Here is a 16840-nt window from a genome sequence, read left to right as displayed (position 1 = left end):
GGGATGAAAGAGGTTAGGAAGTGAGAGACTGAGTAAGCGGTCTGTGGAGGTCGAGAACAGGGGTGAGATAGGTGGGGAGAGGTCGAGGAAATGTATCAGCCAGATTTAAAGGGAAAAGAATAGCAAAGTTGACTCTAAATATTTGGGATTTTTTTCCTTTGAGAATGGCAAAAAATAAATGTAGGAAAGGAAAATAAATTTCAAGGTTTTTTTCCATTGATATTGTGTTTATCAGCACAGAATACTCAAGGCTACTTGATAATTTATCAGTCCCATAGTGTTTATCTTATGCCCAGCATTTTGAAATATTTTAACTTCATATCTAACAAATCCTGTTGTTTTTAGTTTTTTTTCTCAAAGTGGTGTATCCATGAGCCCCCAACTCCGTGAAGAAGAAGCCAGCTGCAAATCAGTGCAGTTGTGGACAAAGCATTATGCCGTAGCTGAATGCAGAATCCTAAAGTTAAACTGGTTTAAATGGCATAATATGTTATCAGGCTTCTACAAAGCTTATTTATTAGTTTCAACTCCTCATCAGTAGTGCTCATAGCAGAATTTGAAGGTCAGTGATTGGACATTTGTCATGGGAATACTCCCTGGGAGCAAAACTCCATAGGCTTGCACTAGAGTTTCAAGCTCATTCAAGCCTTGGAAACGCTCCATCAACCAGCCACAGTTTAACTTTTGTTATGAAATGTATATGTCACTGATATGCGCATTTTATCCCGTTATGTATCTAGGATCCAGCGTGCCTGGCGTGCGAGTCTGTTCCGTAGGGGGTGCTGGCAGGGGCAAGGCAAGAACCACACCGGCCAACATCAGGGTGAGACGGTGCCTTCAGAGAGCCTCCAGGACCCTGTGATGACCACCAATATTTCTCCGGTAAGACCGTGTGAAGCGACATGAGGCAGGTGGCAAGAGATCTAGACGTCTTTTAAGTTATCTGCTGTCTTGTGCGAGTTATCAGCTGTGATCTGTTGTTTCTGCACGGAGCCAAAAGGGAATGAGTGAGTAGATGCATGGATGAATAGAGTAATAATAAAGGAGAGAGCAAAGGAGGGAAGGAGGGAGGGGTGTTTACCTCTAGTGTCATCTGGGGGACTGCGGGGGTCGTATTGGTGGAGGTGGATGGGATGCCAGCTGGCACTGTGCCCAGATCTGTAATTAGCCATTAATTAGGTAAATTTTCAAAGCTGGTTGATTGATTAATGAAGTGCCTCTGCCCTTGCCCCCCCCCACCCGTTCCCTTTCCCGGGGGAGTGTAGGGGAGAATTAAACAGTGCTCACAGGGCATGGCAGCCAAATAAAAGCCAGGCAAGAAAAGAAAAAAATTAAAAGAAAACCGACTGTCTGAGCAGCAGATAAACAGTGAGAGGAGAATGAGGGAGAAAGAATCAAAAAGTCGGAGGGGGGAGGAGGAGGCAGAGATAAGGAGATGAATGCAGAGATGCGAAAAAGATGCCTTTAGACTGCCTCAAGTTCCAAGTGACAGACAAGGCACAAACATACACACACGGACAGTCTGCTCTGCTGGTTTCTCAGCCTGCGTTGGCTCTTGCAGTGTAGTAATCGCACTGGAGATACACAATCTACCCGCACAAGCCAGCCCACGCTCTTTGCAGAGACCCAGCACAGAAAAATATGATGTCATGTCTGCATACTCACTGATATGTGTGTGTGTGTGTGTGTGTGTGTAGGATGCAGTTTTATCCCCCCTCTTTTTAAGAAATGCTAGAGGAAAGCAAGATTCCCTTAGCAAACAGATGGGCTGGTATCCTGGTGAGACTCTGTTAGTGTGTGTGCGTGTGTGTGTGTGTGTGCGTGTGCGCGCTTTGTTTTTAGGTTGTTTGTTCTGCTTGAAAGAGTTTGTTGTTCATTAGCACAGCAGCAAATGTCTTCCTAATTAGAAAGTTACTGTAACTTAAAAACCAAGATGACAAAGAATCCCCCATCCCGCTCCTCGGTCACCTAATCTCTTCCCCCTTTCTTTCCTTTTTATCATCATTAGCCCTCCTTTTTACATTAAGCATTTTTATACTGCACTATTGTAACTTTTGTTTAAGCAAAAGATCTGAATATCTCTTCCCTCACAAATCAACACCCATACCTTTCAGTACCATGGCCACTGGTATAATGTTGTTTAGTTCCTCTCATCATCTCCTCTTTTCCCATTTCATATCCCCCTGAGTTTGTCCTCAAGACAGCACTTCTCTCCTCTCTTGGTGCTGTTTTAAAGCACTGACTTAAAGGATAAAGTCAGGGAACAAAAGTCTCTCGTGTGTAGTAAACACCTCAGATTACATGATAGACTGTATCATGACTGGCTGCTCTCTTGCTATACAAGATCTCTGACTATGTTTAGGGAGGTATGTGGCAAATCCCCCTGCCCTGAAATGGATTTACTGTACATCACTTACCTGTAGGCCTATACACACATACACCACTGCACGATTAATACAATGTTCACCTCTTATCATTTCTTAGCTTTGTATACTCATTGGAAGAGAGCATAAACACATACAAATGACATTAAAATTAAACATATGTGCAAATAAGATAATATATTTATCTTATGTTTATCTAATATCCCCCTCCCTACAGGAATATATTTTATACTGGACCTGGTGTACATGCCAATCCTATGCTACTGAATATGGAAAGTCAGCCAAATATTGTTTAAAGACAGTCTCACACTCATCAAAAAGAGACATTTATTTTGCAATCAAACACGTTCTTTCTTCCATACCTTTTTTCAGTCTCTGTTATTTTGGGAATAATGTAGGACAGGCACTGCTGTTTTTCACCCTCTCCCACTCTCTTGCAACACTCTTCTTGCCTCCACCTCTGCCCTCAACACACTCTCAACACACTCTCTGACCACCATTTTTTCAGTTTTTTTTTTTTCATACATCACCTTTTTTCTTTCCCTCACTCACACTCTATCTTGCTCTCTTTGTCTCTCCTCACTCACACTGTATCACTATTAGGTGGCTGTTGTGCTCTCTGAAGGACAGACATTCATCAGTGTAAGGCCAGGGTGCCACATTATATCCCTGTGTGTGTGTGTGTGTGTGTGTGTGTGTGTGTGTATGTGTGTGTGTCTTTTCATGTTCATGTGAGCTCATGTGAAGGACCTTGCTGCGGCCTGTAGGGGAGGAGAGTGGGAGGGGGGGTTCAAACATACTTCATGCATATTTCATTGAACTCACACACACACACAACACACTCACACACACACACACAGGCATAGATAAGACACTGCAGCACACACTGAGGTTTCTCTCCCTCATCTGCTCTAACATAGAAAAACATCCTTGAACCACACTCTCCCTCTCATAACACCTTCCAGAATTCAACTCTCAAATATCAATGTCAGGTTGTCTCTCATGTATGCCTGTTTGCACCTTTCACACATTGCAGTTGCATGGACAGAAATGGTTGGCTCAAGCCTGCTGTAACCTTAGACCCAAATGTATTATTTATACACCTGGGGGCCAGGCCCTACATGTACTGCACTGGTCATTCCTGGCCTGTTGATAGTAAATCAATAGGTCTGACTGTTGTGACACTGCTGCTCTATATTGGCTGACCTGATGTGGTTGCTGTGTAGAGGGCTGTTTGGTTGTGGGGTTGTTCCAAAAATTTATAGAAACACCATGGATAGTTTGTGAGCATTTATAAACCACAGTGTTTCAACACCTGTGTCATAGCTTAAAAACTATACTGTTTAAACTGAACAAAAACCAAAGTGTAGAAATGACAAGGTGTTATGTGTTGGACGATTTCTTGGCCACATGCTGTGACTTCCTGGAGTCTCCACTATGTTATCTGGCAGCTACACAGTGAGAACAAGCAGTTTCGCTTTGCTTCTAGTCTTTATTCTAAGATAACCGTGTTCTGTCTATATCCTTATACTTGGCATGTTGATATGAGAATGGTATCAATCTTCTCATCTAATTCTCTGTATGCAACATAAGATAGTGGCTTAACATTCACCAAAAATGCTTAACATGTTTAAGGCTAAAAGTTTGAGGCAGTACCGATAGTTCTGCAAGCCATGTTTCTATCTTACCTTCAGGCTAAACTTAACATTCTGCATATCCACTCACCTGCCTTCAGTTTTGAATACAGGTAAGGTCTGGGACAGAGTAGAGAGCCTAAACCAGTGAGGTCTAATAGATGAAGACCTGCAAATTCTTATGGGCACAAGTTGACTTTCTATTAGCATAAATGTGGATTATTGTTGTGGCAGTTTGCACAGCTTGCTCTGTATTAAGCTTTGAAACTGTGCTCCTGCATAGTTTGATTTGAATGTGTGCTTTAAGTGTATTATGTACATTTGCATGTGAGTGTCTCTACGTGCTGACTTTGTTGCTTGAGTGGATCCCCGTGATTCACACAGCTGAGTGTGGCCCTCTGGGATGGTTTGGTGAGTTATATTCAGAAGCACAAACCAGCGATCAAAGCTGAAGTGTTGGAGATGAGAATGACGATGAAATGCTTCAGTGCAGAGCCTGTCATAACGATGAAACTAATATTGCTGCTAGGCTGCCTGGTCATAAATTAAATGATTTCAGTGATGGATAGTAAAAAGTGAAGGACTGTCAATAGAGGAAAGAAAAAAAATGAAAAAGAGAATTGAAAGTGGAATTTGAATAAAAACACATTACATCATCTACGCTTGGGCTGTGCTAATACAAGTTTGTGCAACCGTGGTTGTGTTTGTTTGCTAACAGTGTTTGTGGACATTGATCTGTTCCTATCTCTGTGGCATGTTTGCACATTTTTCCTCTCCTTTTCTGAGGCCCAGGCGGAGGGAAAGTGTGAGTGTAAGCATTCCTGCAGCCTGCGTGGGAGATCGTTCTCTCATCTCTTACCGCCAAGAATCTCACAAAGCAAAGTGACGGCTTCATCCGTGCCTCCACCTTTATCCCCCCTCCCCTTAATCCCTTTTTCCCAACCTCACTCTATGTCATCCCTCGCTTTCCCTCCCACTGCCTCTTGATGCACGCAGGCACATGCACACATCCACTTTCGCAGACGCACACCAACTCCCCGGTTCTGCAGACAGATGCTAACAGATTACTTGTTTTATTGGTGTCAGTTGGTGTCTCATTCGAAATGAATTTATATACCTCTGCCCCGGAGTTGACATCGATCGGGCTTAACTCATTTAATAGCCATGACATTTGCCTATTAGCTTATTTACTGTCAAAACAGGCCCAGGCTCAGCTGGCTTCCTGAGAGACAGTAACTCTTGCATTTGTATCCGTTAGAGAAGAAAATGTGATCGCTTGTGCAAAATATAAACTCCAGAGGAATATTCAGTCCAAGCATACGCAGACATGGACTCACACATACTAAATTTAACACCCATCATGTATAAACACACTGTATGTTACAAATTTCCAAATAACAGCCAGGTTTTTGTTTTACTTGAACTCTACATTAGACATATGCCTTTATTTCTAATTGTCCCTTTGTTTACATCCATGTTTCCCTGTCATCTCAGTTAATGCATGATAACGTACATTTTTACAGCACTTATTCCAACAGAGTAATGTTGTACTCTCATACTTTGTCTCTCTACTGTTCTCACTTGCTAATTACACTTTGCTAATCCCCCCCGCCACCTCCAACAGTGATTGTCCAATCATAGGCTCAGCAACCATAGCAAGGCTAGTCAAGCTTTGGGTCTCTACACATGTTAAATTGACATGAATGGCACTGTGTAGTGAGAGCAATACTATATAGAAAAGAGTTTTGATGTTTTTTATTGCCTTTTTAAAACCAAAAACACTAAAGTTACAAATAGGTATTGGTGGTTTCTATTTTTTGCTCCAAAATGAGCTGTGGATGTTAGCATGACCAGCTAATTAGTTTAATACCTACAGCTGCAGCAGCTAAGCTGTTGTCATCATTGAATCTCAACACTTCCTACACAGATGTTTCACCTTAAAATCCTTCCAGTGGCTTAAAAGGGCATAATCCCTCCCTCTCCTGCTATGCCTTTTAATGTTAATGATCAAAAGAACTGCGTAGTAGAAGTGGTTAGAACTAAGTAGGCTAGTAATTGATTTCTGTTAAAAGAAAAACTCGATTGTTGCTCTGAAGGAATTTGTGCTGTGTACCTCTGAGCTTCTGCAGCACAGGTAATTACACCCCACGCAATATTTTTTTACCCTGCCTTTAGTTGTTTGTGCTGGACACCACCAAGCTATTACTTGAGAATCAGAAGTTGTTTTTATATCGGCTCTTATTTGTGAATTTTCAGCATTTGAGAATCCACATAGATATATTGTACCTAACCCAGCACACAGACTCATGCCTAGAGAGTGATGCCCCAAAATAGCCATTGATTTTGTGAAAGCCCATTGGGAAGATATCTTAGAGATTTATCATGGCTATATGGTGGAGAGGGAAAACGAGTGGTGAGAGCTGATGTCTCCAGGAGGTGGAGAGAGAACGATGGATGGCTAAAAAGCTGAAAAGAGGAGGTGAGAGAATAGAGAGAAGGCGTGGTGGATTTTGGAGATTATGAGGATAATAACTCTGCATTAGAGCCTCCATGAACCTCCATTTGTGTGGGTGTGAGATTGAAAGCATGTGCAGACGCTGCTGTGTGTGTGTGTGTGTGTGTGTGTGTGTGTCAAAGCATCTCCTTTCTTTGTCATCACTGCCTCTGTCCAAACTGTCCAAAGATTAATGTTTACCATTATATGTGGACCTGCGAAGATACACACAAACACTTAAATGCACACATCAGCTCATGTACACAAATATAAACACTCTAACAGTCTTCAGTGGCACATTAAGAGCATCTTATGACCCCTCCAAAACAAATCAATGAAAGCCGTTTCACAAATGGAGAAGGGCTGACAAGTGAAAAAGAGCAGAGGGCAAGATGGATCTTGATCACGACACAGGCGGGAGGACGGGGAGAATATGGAGTGAGCATTTCAGCTCATTTTTAGTCTTCTCACTTTATGTCATCCACTGTTGTTTTTGTGAGCGCAGGATCCTGAGTCACTTGATTGGATATTTACAGCAGGCTGCCTGTGATGAGAGCGATAGTTTACAGCTGGTGTATGGGGATTTGATTGGATGCTGTAGCTCACTGCAGACTCCCCCTGAGCTTCTAATTGGTTATTTATCTAGAAAACATGCCGTTCAGCTGACATTACTTAAACTAAACAAGCATATAGCCCCATGCAGACATGGATGTGACACATATATACACATACACAGACTATAACAAAACATAAATCTGCTGGAGGCGTCTCCCTACCATCTGCAGCAGTAATAACAATCTGGTACCTAAGGCTATATGCTCTACTGTTCTATTACAGCACACATCTCTCTGCACATACACACTTTCCCTCCAGTTATCTCCCCTACTCTCTCTTCCCAGTCTGCTGCTCCCAGTTTTTCTCTCTTCATCCTTTCCTCCAGTATCTCTCTCAATCCTGCTTTCTCACCCCCCACTTACTCCCTTCCTCTTGTCCCCCTCTTTAGCCCATCTCATACGCAGATGGGCTCAGTCCTCATGGCCTGTGAGTCTGCCATAATGAGATCCCTGGAGGAGAGAGGAGTAGGGTAAAGAGAGGAGGGCAGCAGAAGAGAGGAGAGGAGTTGAGGGTTGATCTCCTCTTTGACCCGCCTCAGATAGGGAACCACTGGAATAGTCCAGCCCCTCTAACTCCTACTGTTCACTATCACTACTCGCCTTCTCTCTGCCTCCCTCACTCCACCATCTCCTCCTCCCCCCTCTTCTGTTCATCAGCCATCTACCATTACTGTCCATTAACCAAATCAGAGGCATTATAATCCTCCTCTGACAGCATTCCTGCTGTGTGTACAGTACACTTGGTGGTGGTGGCAGAGACAGGAATTGATGGCTATCCTTAGAGAGGAGAGAGAATCCGAGGTTGTAGAATAAAATCAAAGGTGTGCATATGTAAGAGGAGGCTGGGAACAGCAACAGAGGGTGGGAGAAAATGAAGTCCAGGCTGTGAATTACTTGTTTTATCTTATATACTGTGCAGCAGGTCCATAAGGTATTTACTTCTCCTCCTCTGATCTGATCATGGGCACCTCGCTTGTCACAACACCCTTAGAGAGATGATTCTACAGAAACACACTTTCTCTTACACAGCTGTGCTCTCTGGGTTTTTTTAAGCTTCAGTAAAGATCATCCATGTCTTTCAACCATCAACCACAACAACAGCAAGTAGAAAGAGAAGATGAGCCGGTCAGTGACTGTTAAAGGAGCGGCACCTCTCTGATAGCATAAAGTCCAGGCTGTGACAGTTAGCTGCTGTTAGTCTCATTATCCTGTGCACTAACACAGAGGCAAACTACTTACCACCGCTCTAACAATGTATTAACAGTTTAAGCAGGAGTTAGATAAGAGGGACTATTAATGAAATGTTTACTGGCCTTTTAAGGACATAGTATTTTTGTAGTGGTGGTTGCTCCAACAGATACACATGCAGTTTTCTTCTTTTATTTTATCTAACTAGCAATCTATCCATTCCTCCCTCTGTGTGTCCTTCCATTCCTCTCACTATCTCTCAGGCACACCTAACATCTTGAAAGACAAAAACACACAAAAAAACACATTTCAGACCAGAATTAGGCAGTACTTTTGCAAAGTCATGCATCATTTTATTTCAGCAATGCTAAAGTGAAATAGTTGGATTTAAAGTTACTGTATATTTGTGAAGGTCTTTACAGGGCTTAGTCAATTCTCATTTGATGTTTTCCAGACTAAGATCTAATATTGAAAACTGACCTTGTGAGATTTTGAGCCAGCTCCTGCAAAGCTAACCTTTAACCACCATTTTATGTGTGTATTGCGTACTTGTATTCAAGTGTGAATTTGTAATATTGGCTATGTGTGTTAATATGCCAGTGGAGGCTCTGGAGAAGTCCTGTGGGTGGATTTCTCACAGGCACATTTGATCTCTTGTCTGCCCTTTCTCATGTCTTTTTGATCTATGAGTCAGGGATGAAGGGAAGATGGGTTGTCCTCTAGCACGTAATGAATACTCATTCTTTACTGCATCACAAAGAAAAAAAAAACAACGCATTGAACGGGGGAAAAGATAGAGGATTTCTGTGGGCTGAATGCCAGGCCTTTCTCTAATGCAGTCCATGTGTACATGTTGGTGAGTAAAAACTGTTGTCAGCTGTGAGTGTGCTTTTAGTGTGTTGGGGAATCTTCTCAGCCAAGAGCCTTTGCTTTGAAGTTGTGCCTTTGTCTATAATAGATTGTTGAATCTTTGAAGCCACTGTGAAAGCACTTGTATTTGCATATGCATTTACATCAGCTGTAAAGGTACTGTAGTGTATAGGCATGTGCATGTGTGTTGTCAAGTGTGTGTGTGTGCGCAAGAGTGCGCGTGTGTCATGTGCACCCACGCACAGAGCACCTGTCTAGTTGCCCCTCTGGCAGTTTAAACATTGGCCCAATGAGTCCTCATAATCTCCTACCATCACCATGGTAACCGTGAACTTGCTCAGGATGTCCTTATTTACTTATGCAAATGATGTCCTGCAGCTTTCCAACCTGTCAATCACAATCCTAAGCATATTGTAAAAATTCAGCCAGAAAGGTGAGAACTGTCAGTCTCAGCTCAAAGTTATGCAACCTTCGCTGAGCACCAATTTGTCCAAAGCACTGCAAAGTGCTCTCTGTAGAAATCACTGCCTCTAAAAGTTTGTGAAGCTGTGGTAAATCTCACATTACCTCACAGCCATGTCGGTGAGTTTTAAATTAGAACTTTTTCTCTCATTTATCTATTTATAATCCTATAATGCATGCTTTTCTTTTTTGTTGTTTTTGTGTTGTTTTTAGGACAGTTTTTCAAAATTGCTTCAGTGTTAAATACCTCTGCAAGCTTAAAGTAGACCCACCAGCATTTCACCTTAATTTGCTTGCTTGTTTATTTTGTTTACACAATACAAATATTTTAAAAAGTTTTGGATTTTTTTTTTATTTATTAGATTATTTACTGCTGTCTGGCATGACCTAGACAAGCAATAGGATCCTTCTATGCCTTTACCCACATCTGGCAAAAAGGAAAGAAGTCTTTCTATCTTCTTGTTGTTCTTATGTTGTCTGCCCTGAGCTTTACTTCTTGAGCTGGGTTTTGTTTACACTCTTCTTCTTCAGAGAAACTCTTCCTCTTCTTATAGTCTCTCTCCTCTCTGCTTAATGTTTACAAAAATGTTGTCATCCTAATTTTCCATTCTACTCTGTTGCTCTTTTCTCTACACATGCCATCTATGGCATGTCTGTCCACCCTGGAAGAGGGATCCCCCCCCCGTTGCTCCTTCTGAGGATTCTTCCATTTTTTCCCATAAAAGCATTTTCTTAGGCACTATTTCATTGTCTGATTTGAAAGGTCTAAGGACTGAGGGTGTCGTAATTCTGTGCAGATTAAGCCCCTTGAGGCAAAGTTAGTGATTTGTGATACTGAGCTATATAAATAAAATTTGACTTGACGACTTCTGTCCTCCTTTATATACTGTACTTCCCCACTCTTAGCAGCTCCCTCATAAAACCTGAGCGTGATAGTTTCTTTGCAGCTGATGACATATTTTATAAATTATTTTACATTTCATCTTCTCAAACCAATTCATCTCAATTTGTTTACGAGATAACAACAAAATTATGCGATAAAATACTATGCACTGTTCCAGATTAGGTTGCTTTGCCCATTTTTGGCTGCTCCATCTAAGGTGAGAGTCAGCACCTTCAAGTCTTAACGGTGGATTGTCCCTTTGGGCTAAGAACAAATTGCTGCCCCAAGTGAATGAGTTCACGTGTCTCTGGATCGTGTTCATGAGTCAGAGTAAGAGGGGATTTGAGACTGGCAGGTACAACAGTGCAGCAATGGTAGTAATGCAGGCATGACACTAATAGATCAGTGGGTCAACCACCATCAATTGTCATGACCTTTGGATAGTGATGGATGATTGTGCATATAAGCAACCAAAATGAGTTTCCCCCACAGGATGTCTGGGCTGGCCCTTTTTGCAACAGGGTGAGGAGCTCAGGTGTCTGGAAGTAACTCACTGTAACCATTGCTTCCTCACATTTGAAACAGCCAGCTGAGATGGTTGACTGGAAGGTGTGTCCAACTGGGAAGAGACCCCAGGCTAAACCAAGAACATGCTGGAGAGATTATACAGCCCATCTGGCCTGGGAATGTTTTGCGATCCCCTAGAGGGAGCTGGAGGAAGTAGGTAGGGAGAAGGTTGTCTGGGCTACTTTGCTACCATCATAACCCAGACCTGATGAAGATTAAAAAGAATAACAGTATCACAGTATTATAACAACTTGGAGGGCAATTGGACCAGGTGAATGTCACTAGTTGAATAAATCATCCTGATCTCCCCATGTGAAACACAAATAGCCCGGTGATCCTCCTCATGAGGCAGTTTCAAAAAGTCTGATCAGTAATGGCAAACAGGAAACACTCTGGCTCTGTAGCCACTGTGTATAGTTAATGACACCTCATAAGTTACTGTTCTATCTCTGCAAACATAATGTGTGTCTGCGTGTGCGAGGGAAAGAGGTTTACGATACTGTTTACAGTAAAACATTTAGTTTGAAGAATGATATCATGCACCAACTCCAAATGTTCCTCCTCCTGTGCTCATTTAGCAGATGCTATTTCCTGCCACAGAGCGAACAGAGAGCGAGAGAGCAGAATTAGAGTTAGACTCAAAATACCAGGACAGTGAGCGAGGGAGTGGCAGGAAAAGAAGGACTGGAGGGAGGGAAACCAGAGCAGTTGCTTTAGCTCAGTTTCATCCTTGTCTACCTTGTGCTGCAGAGGTATCAATAACACATGTGTGGGAATAATTTTTTAGGATTAAATGTAGTTAATAGTCTGACAACTCCAATCTGGTTTGGAGTGGTCTCTACAATGACTGCTACAGAATGAGCCATGATAAACAAAACTATTGATTCCAGGGGGTTTTGCTTCATATTAATTTTTATGTTTTCTTTTGAATAATAATTCTGTTATATTGTACATGTGTCATGACACTATAAAAACTTGAATATCACAGTATTACTTACATAACGGTACAGTAGATGCAGATTTCCACTGTTAAAAATAAATCAATGCAAATAACATTTAGTCTGAATCATTCAGAAAAATAAGGTTCCAAGTGTAGGTCCAGTCTCACATCTTTCCACAGGGTTTAACTCTGATATTAAACAAAGAAAAGAAGCAAATCTTCACATTTGGAGAGCTCTACCAACTACTATTTGTCCTTTTTACCTGATAAATAAAAACCTAGACGATCAATAGATTGTCTTAATTCTCTGCCGAGCGACTAATAGATTAATTGATTTGTTGTTTCAGCATCAGTGTACACAGATTACATTTCATACATGGGTGTTCAAGCCTACATGTGTTTTGGCTGCTCCTTGTCACTCTCTCATTGCACATCATCTCATCATTCACATTGTGAGTGCTCACCATTTTCAACCTCTAACATTTTGAGATCTGGTGCAAAGCTATAGGCAGAGGTATATACCACAAATGCATGTGAGAAAGAGAGGGAGTATCACACAGAGTCACCACCTTTTCTACAGTTATTATTTAAACACAAAAAATGAACATGATACATCATTATGTGTATTCAAGGAGAAGTTGGCTCAGAGTCATAAGGGACTTGGTTGGCAGAGGGATGAGGAGATAAAATGCTTAGGTGAAGAATGGGGGGTATGAATCTGTAAAACTGTAATATGTAGCTTTCAGGAAGAAAAATGACTCATAAAATAATTTCACTATTTCCAATTTATGGCCACATGGAACCTTTTAAATGAGGCAACAATGAGATTGTGTTATCCTTATTAAATACCATAGGACAGTAGCACCATTACAGCATAGCAGCTAATTACCAACCCCAGATGGCATTCTGGGGATCCATTTTTTTCCTCTGGTGAAGTTTTATTTACTCAGCAGTAAAGACGGTTAGTTGACTTCTAGATGTTAAAAATTTCTCCTTATAAATTTTTCTCCTTTAATTGGTGCAGTGTTTAACCATCTCTACTGGTGGTGCCAATGGCTGCACTAGTGTAGAAAGTCCATTTAAAATACAAGAAGTGAGAGGAGGAATTACTGGGTTTATAAGCTCAGTTTTAATTATCTCTCATCTTAGACTCTCTGCATCTTTTTACATCTCCTCCTCTCTCTTCTCTCACACTCTGTGCATTAACTGTTAATTGGCTTGTCTGTCACCCCAAAAATAATTCTCTCCTTGGTGTGTGAGGCATATAAATATCCATTTTCTTTTGGCCTCACTCTTTTTTCCTGGTCCCTTGTTGGACTTACATAAAATCACAGAAAGTATATGGCAGTTTGGTGCAAAAGGGAGATATTACTCTTTGACAGAAGTGACATCTGCACTTACAAAATGAAAGATAGAATTTTTTTTTTTAAAGAAGTGGTAACCAAGAATAAAATCCCACTTGTCAAACTTGTAGGCATACTATTTTCCAAGCTTAATTCATATTCTACCTCTCATACTCTCCATTTCTTTCACTGTCTCCCTTTCTCCTTTCCATTTTATTCTCTCATTTTTCTTTTTCCTCTCCACATTTCAACCAAAAAAAGTATGAGGCCTTATTAAATCATTCCTGGTGCTTTGTGCACCTTTCACAGTGGCGCTGCTGGACAAGGTCAGAATGCTGATAAATGGAGCACAGACCTTTACACAGACACACAGACAGATAGACATACATTTTTTTGCAGGGTATAGAGCTCAGGTATTTCAGGGAGAGCACATCTGAAATTTTGTGGGTTGAAATGGAGTCTGAATTTCAATGCTGCCATGTCTGTGCCAACAAAAGCACTAATTACCTCCTCATTAACCTGTGATGAGTGTGTGTGTGATTTCCTAAAATATCCCATTTCCACTTCGCAGAACGCTTTAATGTCACCTCTAACCTCACCACTCTGTCTCTGACACAAACAGGACAATGTCATACACACCCAGATGCCCCACAGTGCCTCACCACCTTGAATGAGATTCATTCTTCATTGCCTAAGTTCATCAGTTGCTCTAGATGTGGCTCCTGTAGAGCTTGTTCTGCTGCATCTCCAAGTCGGATCTTAAAGGAATAGTTCAACATTTTGAGGTCGAGAGCATTAAAAAACACGTCAGTAATTTTTCCATCTCAGCGTGCCCGTATAACCAAACACGCTTGAGTTAAATTGAGATAATTCAGCAGCCTGTTGGAGGGAGCTTGGCTGCATCAGTGACAGGAGGGATGGTGGCTGTAGTAGCATGTGTAGAGGCTCTGTAATGGTTATATTTAGCTCCTTATCTCCCAGACGGCTCTCTGAACACACAGTTGCCTGGTACAACAGCCTATTCTGGTGAGAACTGTGGAAGCTGGGAACACTTAATGCCATTCTGGCCCATACAAAATTTTAGCCTGAATAATAATCTTGTGTTTGGACAAAAAAATAAAAAATAAAAATAAAAATTGTTCAGCATTTTTTGCCCCCGTGTGGTTGTCAGTTTTACTTTACCCCAGACTCGCTTGTAGCGTAAGAAATACAGATTTCCTTCATTTTTCACTTTCTCTATCCCCGTGTGTTTTCTCCTCACCTGTATTGTCTCTTTACCTTCTTTCATTCTCTCCGTAATCTGTCTGGCAGAGTGAGAGTTGGAAAGAGGTTTTGTGTTTTTTTTTTTTTGTTTTTTTTTTGGTTTGTGTTTTTTTTTTTTTTTGTGACAGTGTGTGATGTTCCTTCTGATCCCTCCGAGTGTTTGAAGCTGCATTACATCAGACTCTCCATCCTGCCTCCAAAGCCCGTCTGTCATTGTGTATCTGTGTGTGAGGAGGAATGGGGGGGGAGCTGAGGCATTGATTTTTCTCATACATCCTGTACAAACATGAGAAACATGTGCATGCACACAAGAATTTTTAAGTTACATATACTCTCAGGATTGAACACCATGCATGAATGCATTGTTGCTGCACACTTTTATGCTTACAGGTATGTGTGCAGTGCTCAAAATGACATCAGTGTATTCTGCTGCTGCTAAAACACTGGGGCTTTCTCCTCTGCATTATAGATGAGGAAGCTGTGAACAGCTTGTTTGCTTTCTAAATTAAGTTTTTCTCTCTCTTTCCCGTCCTCTTTCTCTGCCTCGCTCTCTCTCTGTGAGAGTTGTTGCGTGATTGCTCTTTACACCTTGAGATGAGCCAAAGCCTGTGCATGTCAGGGTGCGTTTGTGTTTTTCTGCATGTTTACGCATGTGTCCGCGAGTGTGAGGAAGCTCTCTGCTGGTATTTGGTGTGAGCAGCTCTCATCTTTAATGCATGCTGCCCTGTGTATATTGAAGCAACACCCTCTAAGCTAGAGGTTTTCCTGCTGGATAGCCTCTAGTGGATTGCAGCTAAGCACACACATTCACACAAAATTCTTATATAAGACTCCACATGCAAGCCTGCAACACCTGTGATCGCTCTCTGACATCGAGTCTCTCCTGTTGATTCAGCATAAACAGGACCCATCATGGCTGAAGACTGAAAGCACTGTGAAGCGCCTTAAGATACACTAGTCTGCACTGAGGTGAAGTCAGTGGTCACACTGAAAACACAATAGTCTTAAAGAGGCTTAAAGAAATCTAGGGTTCAAAAATCCTTTAGAACCCTGGGTAATGTCAACAACATTATGTCCATATTTAACTTCCACTATTCCTCCACTGTTTGTGTCTCGCCCTGTCTCTATTTCCATCCCTGCCACTCCCCACAGATCATGAGATGTCAGAGAAAGATAAAGAAAATGATGATAGGAAAACAGGTAACGGAGAGTGTTGGATTTTTTTTTTTTCTTATTGTCAGAAACAATGATCAGTGACATTGCGCGTGCTTCCCTTTTTGTGTTCCTGATTTGGTTTATTTCAGAGCAGAATACTGTGTTCTGAATTGACAAGATCAGACATACAACAAACAGCAGAGCCATTTCAGTGACATTTATTCACAGGAAATCAAATGTTGAAAGTATGCACTGTTTTGCTGTGCAGTGTCTGTTACTTTAAGTAATAGTTTGCTTCTGGGGAGCTTTTTTCCCTGCACTCCTATAGTCAAACACACACATGCTGAGTCTGGAGATTATATTATCTTAGCTTGATTTCTGAACATCTATCAGCTCAAGTAGTGCTTCCAGTCTGGGATATTCCCTAAGAACCAAACTAAACTTTTATTTAAATGTTATCCAGACTGCACAAGCTCAGTTAGAGATATCCTACACTTCCAAAGTGGAACCACACACAGGAGCTGACTGTGACTAATGGAATATTAAATCAGCTACTTTATCTTACTTCTTGTATAGACTGTGGCATATACTATAAACCGCTTATAAACTCTCTTATGTTATACTAAAAGAGAGATTAATGTGGTTAGATTGGTGTGATGTTTCTATCATCAGCCTTTTTTCTCTGGTTGTGTAAGTGAAGTCCGGGTGGGTGGATCAGAGGTTCTAGCTCCTATGTGTAACCTTTAGCCAGGCTGGACGCCGCTGTCATTTCCATTCCTCTTTGGTTTAATCTTCTCTGCTCAGACTCTGACAGAGCTGGTTTGGAGGCCATTGATTTGCAGAGAGACAAAGAGGAAGGCAGAGGGAAGACAACAGAGTCGCGGCATAGTTTGCTGGTGCGAATCATGCTTGTGCATACTCGTGTATATCTACTCCGATTTTCATAACAACTTGTTGATCTGCCGCGCCGCATGCATGCACTACACGTACAGATGAACACAAATGAGAGCGTTGCCTGTCTGCTCGACTGAATGGCAGTGATT

The 16840-nt window shown here is 41.6% G+C and overlaps 1 protein-coding gene across 1 annotated transcript in view; it reads left to right on the top strand.

Annotated features, from left to right (window-relative positions):
- Positions 1-16840, top strand: part of schip1 (schwannomin interacting protein 1) — a 192900-nt gene that overhangs the window by 9281 nt on the left and 166779 nt on the right. Inside the window, exon 5 of the mRNA XM_018702193.2 lies at positions 741-882. Coding sequence (XP_018557709.1) covers positions 741-882 — 142 coding nt within the window. The remainder of the gene's footprint in view (positions 1-740; positions 883-16840) is intronic.

Source organism: Lates calcarifer, linkage group LG21, assembly GCF_001640805.2.
Source record: "Lates calcarifer isolate ASB-BC8 linkage group LG21, TLL_Latcal_v3, whole genome shotgun sequence".
NCBI lineage: Eukaryota > Metazoa > Chordata > Actinopteri > Centropomidae > Lates > Lates calcarifer.
The sequence above is the reverse complement of the archived record's forward strand: the minus strand, read 5'-3'. Positions and strand labels throughout refer to the sequence as shown.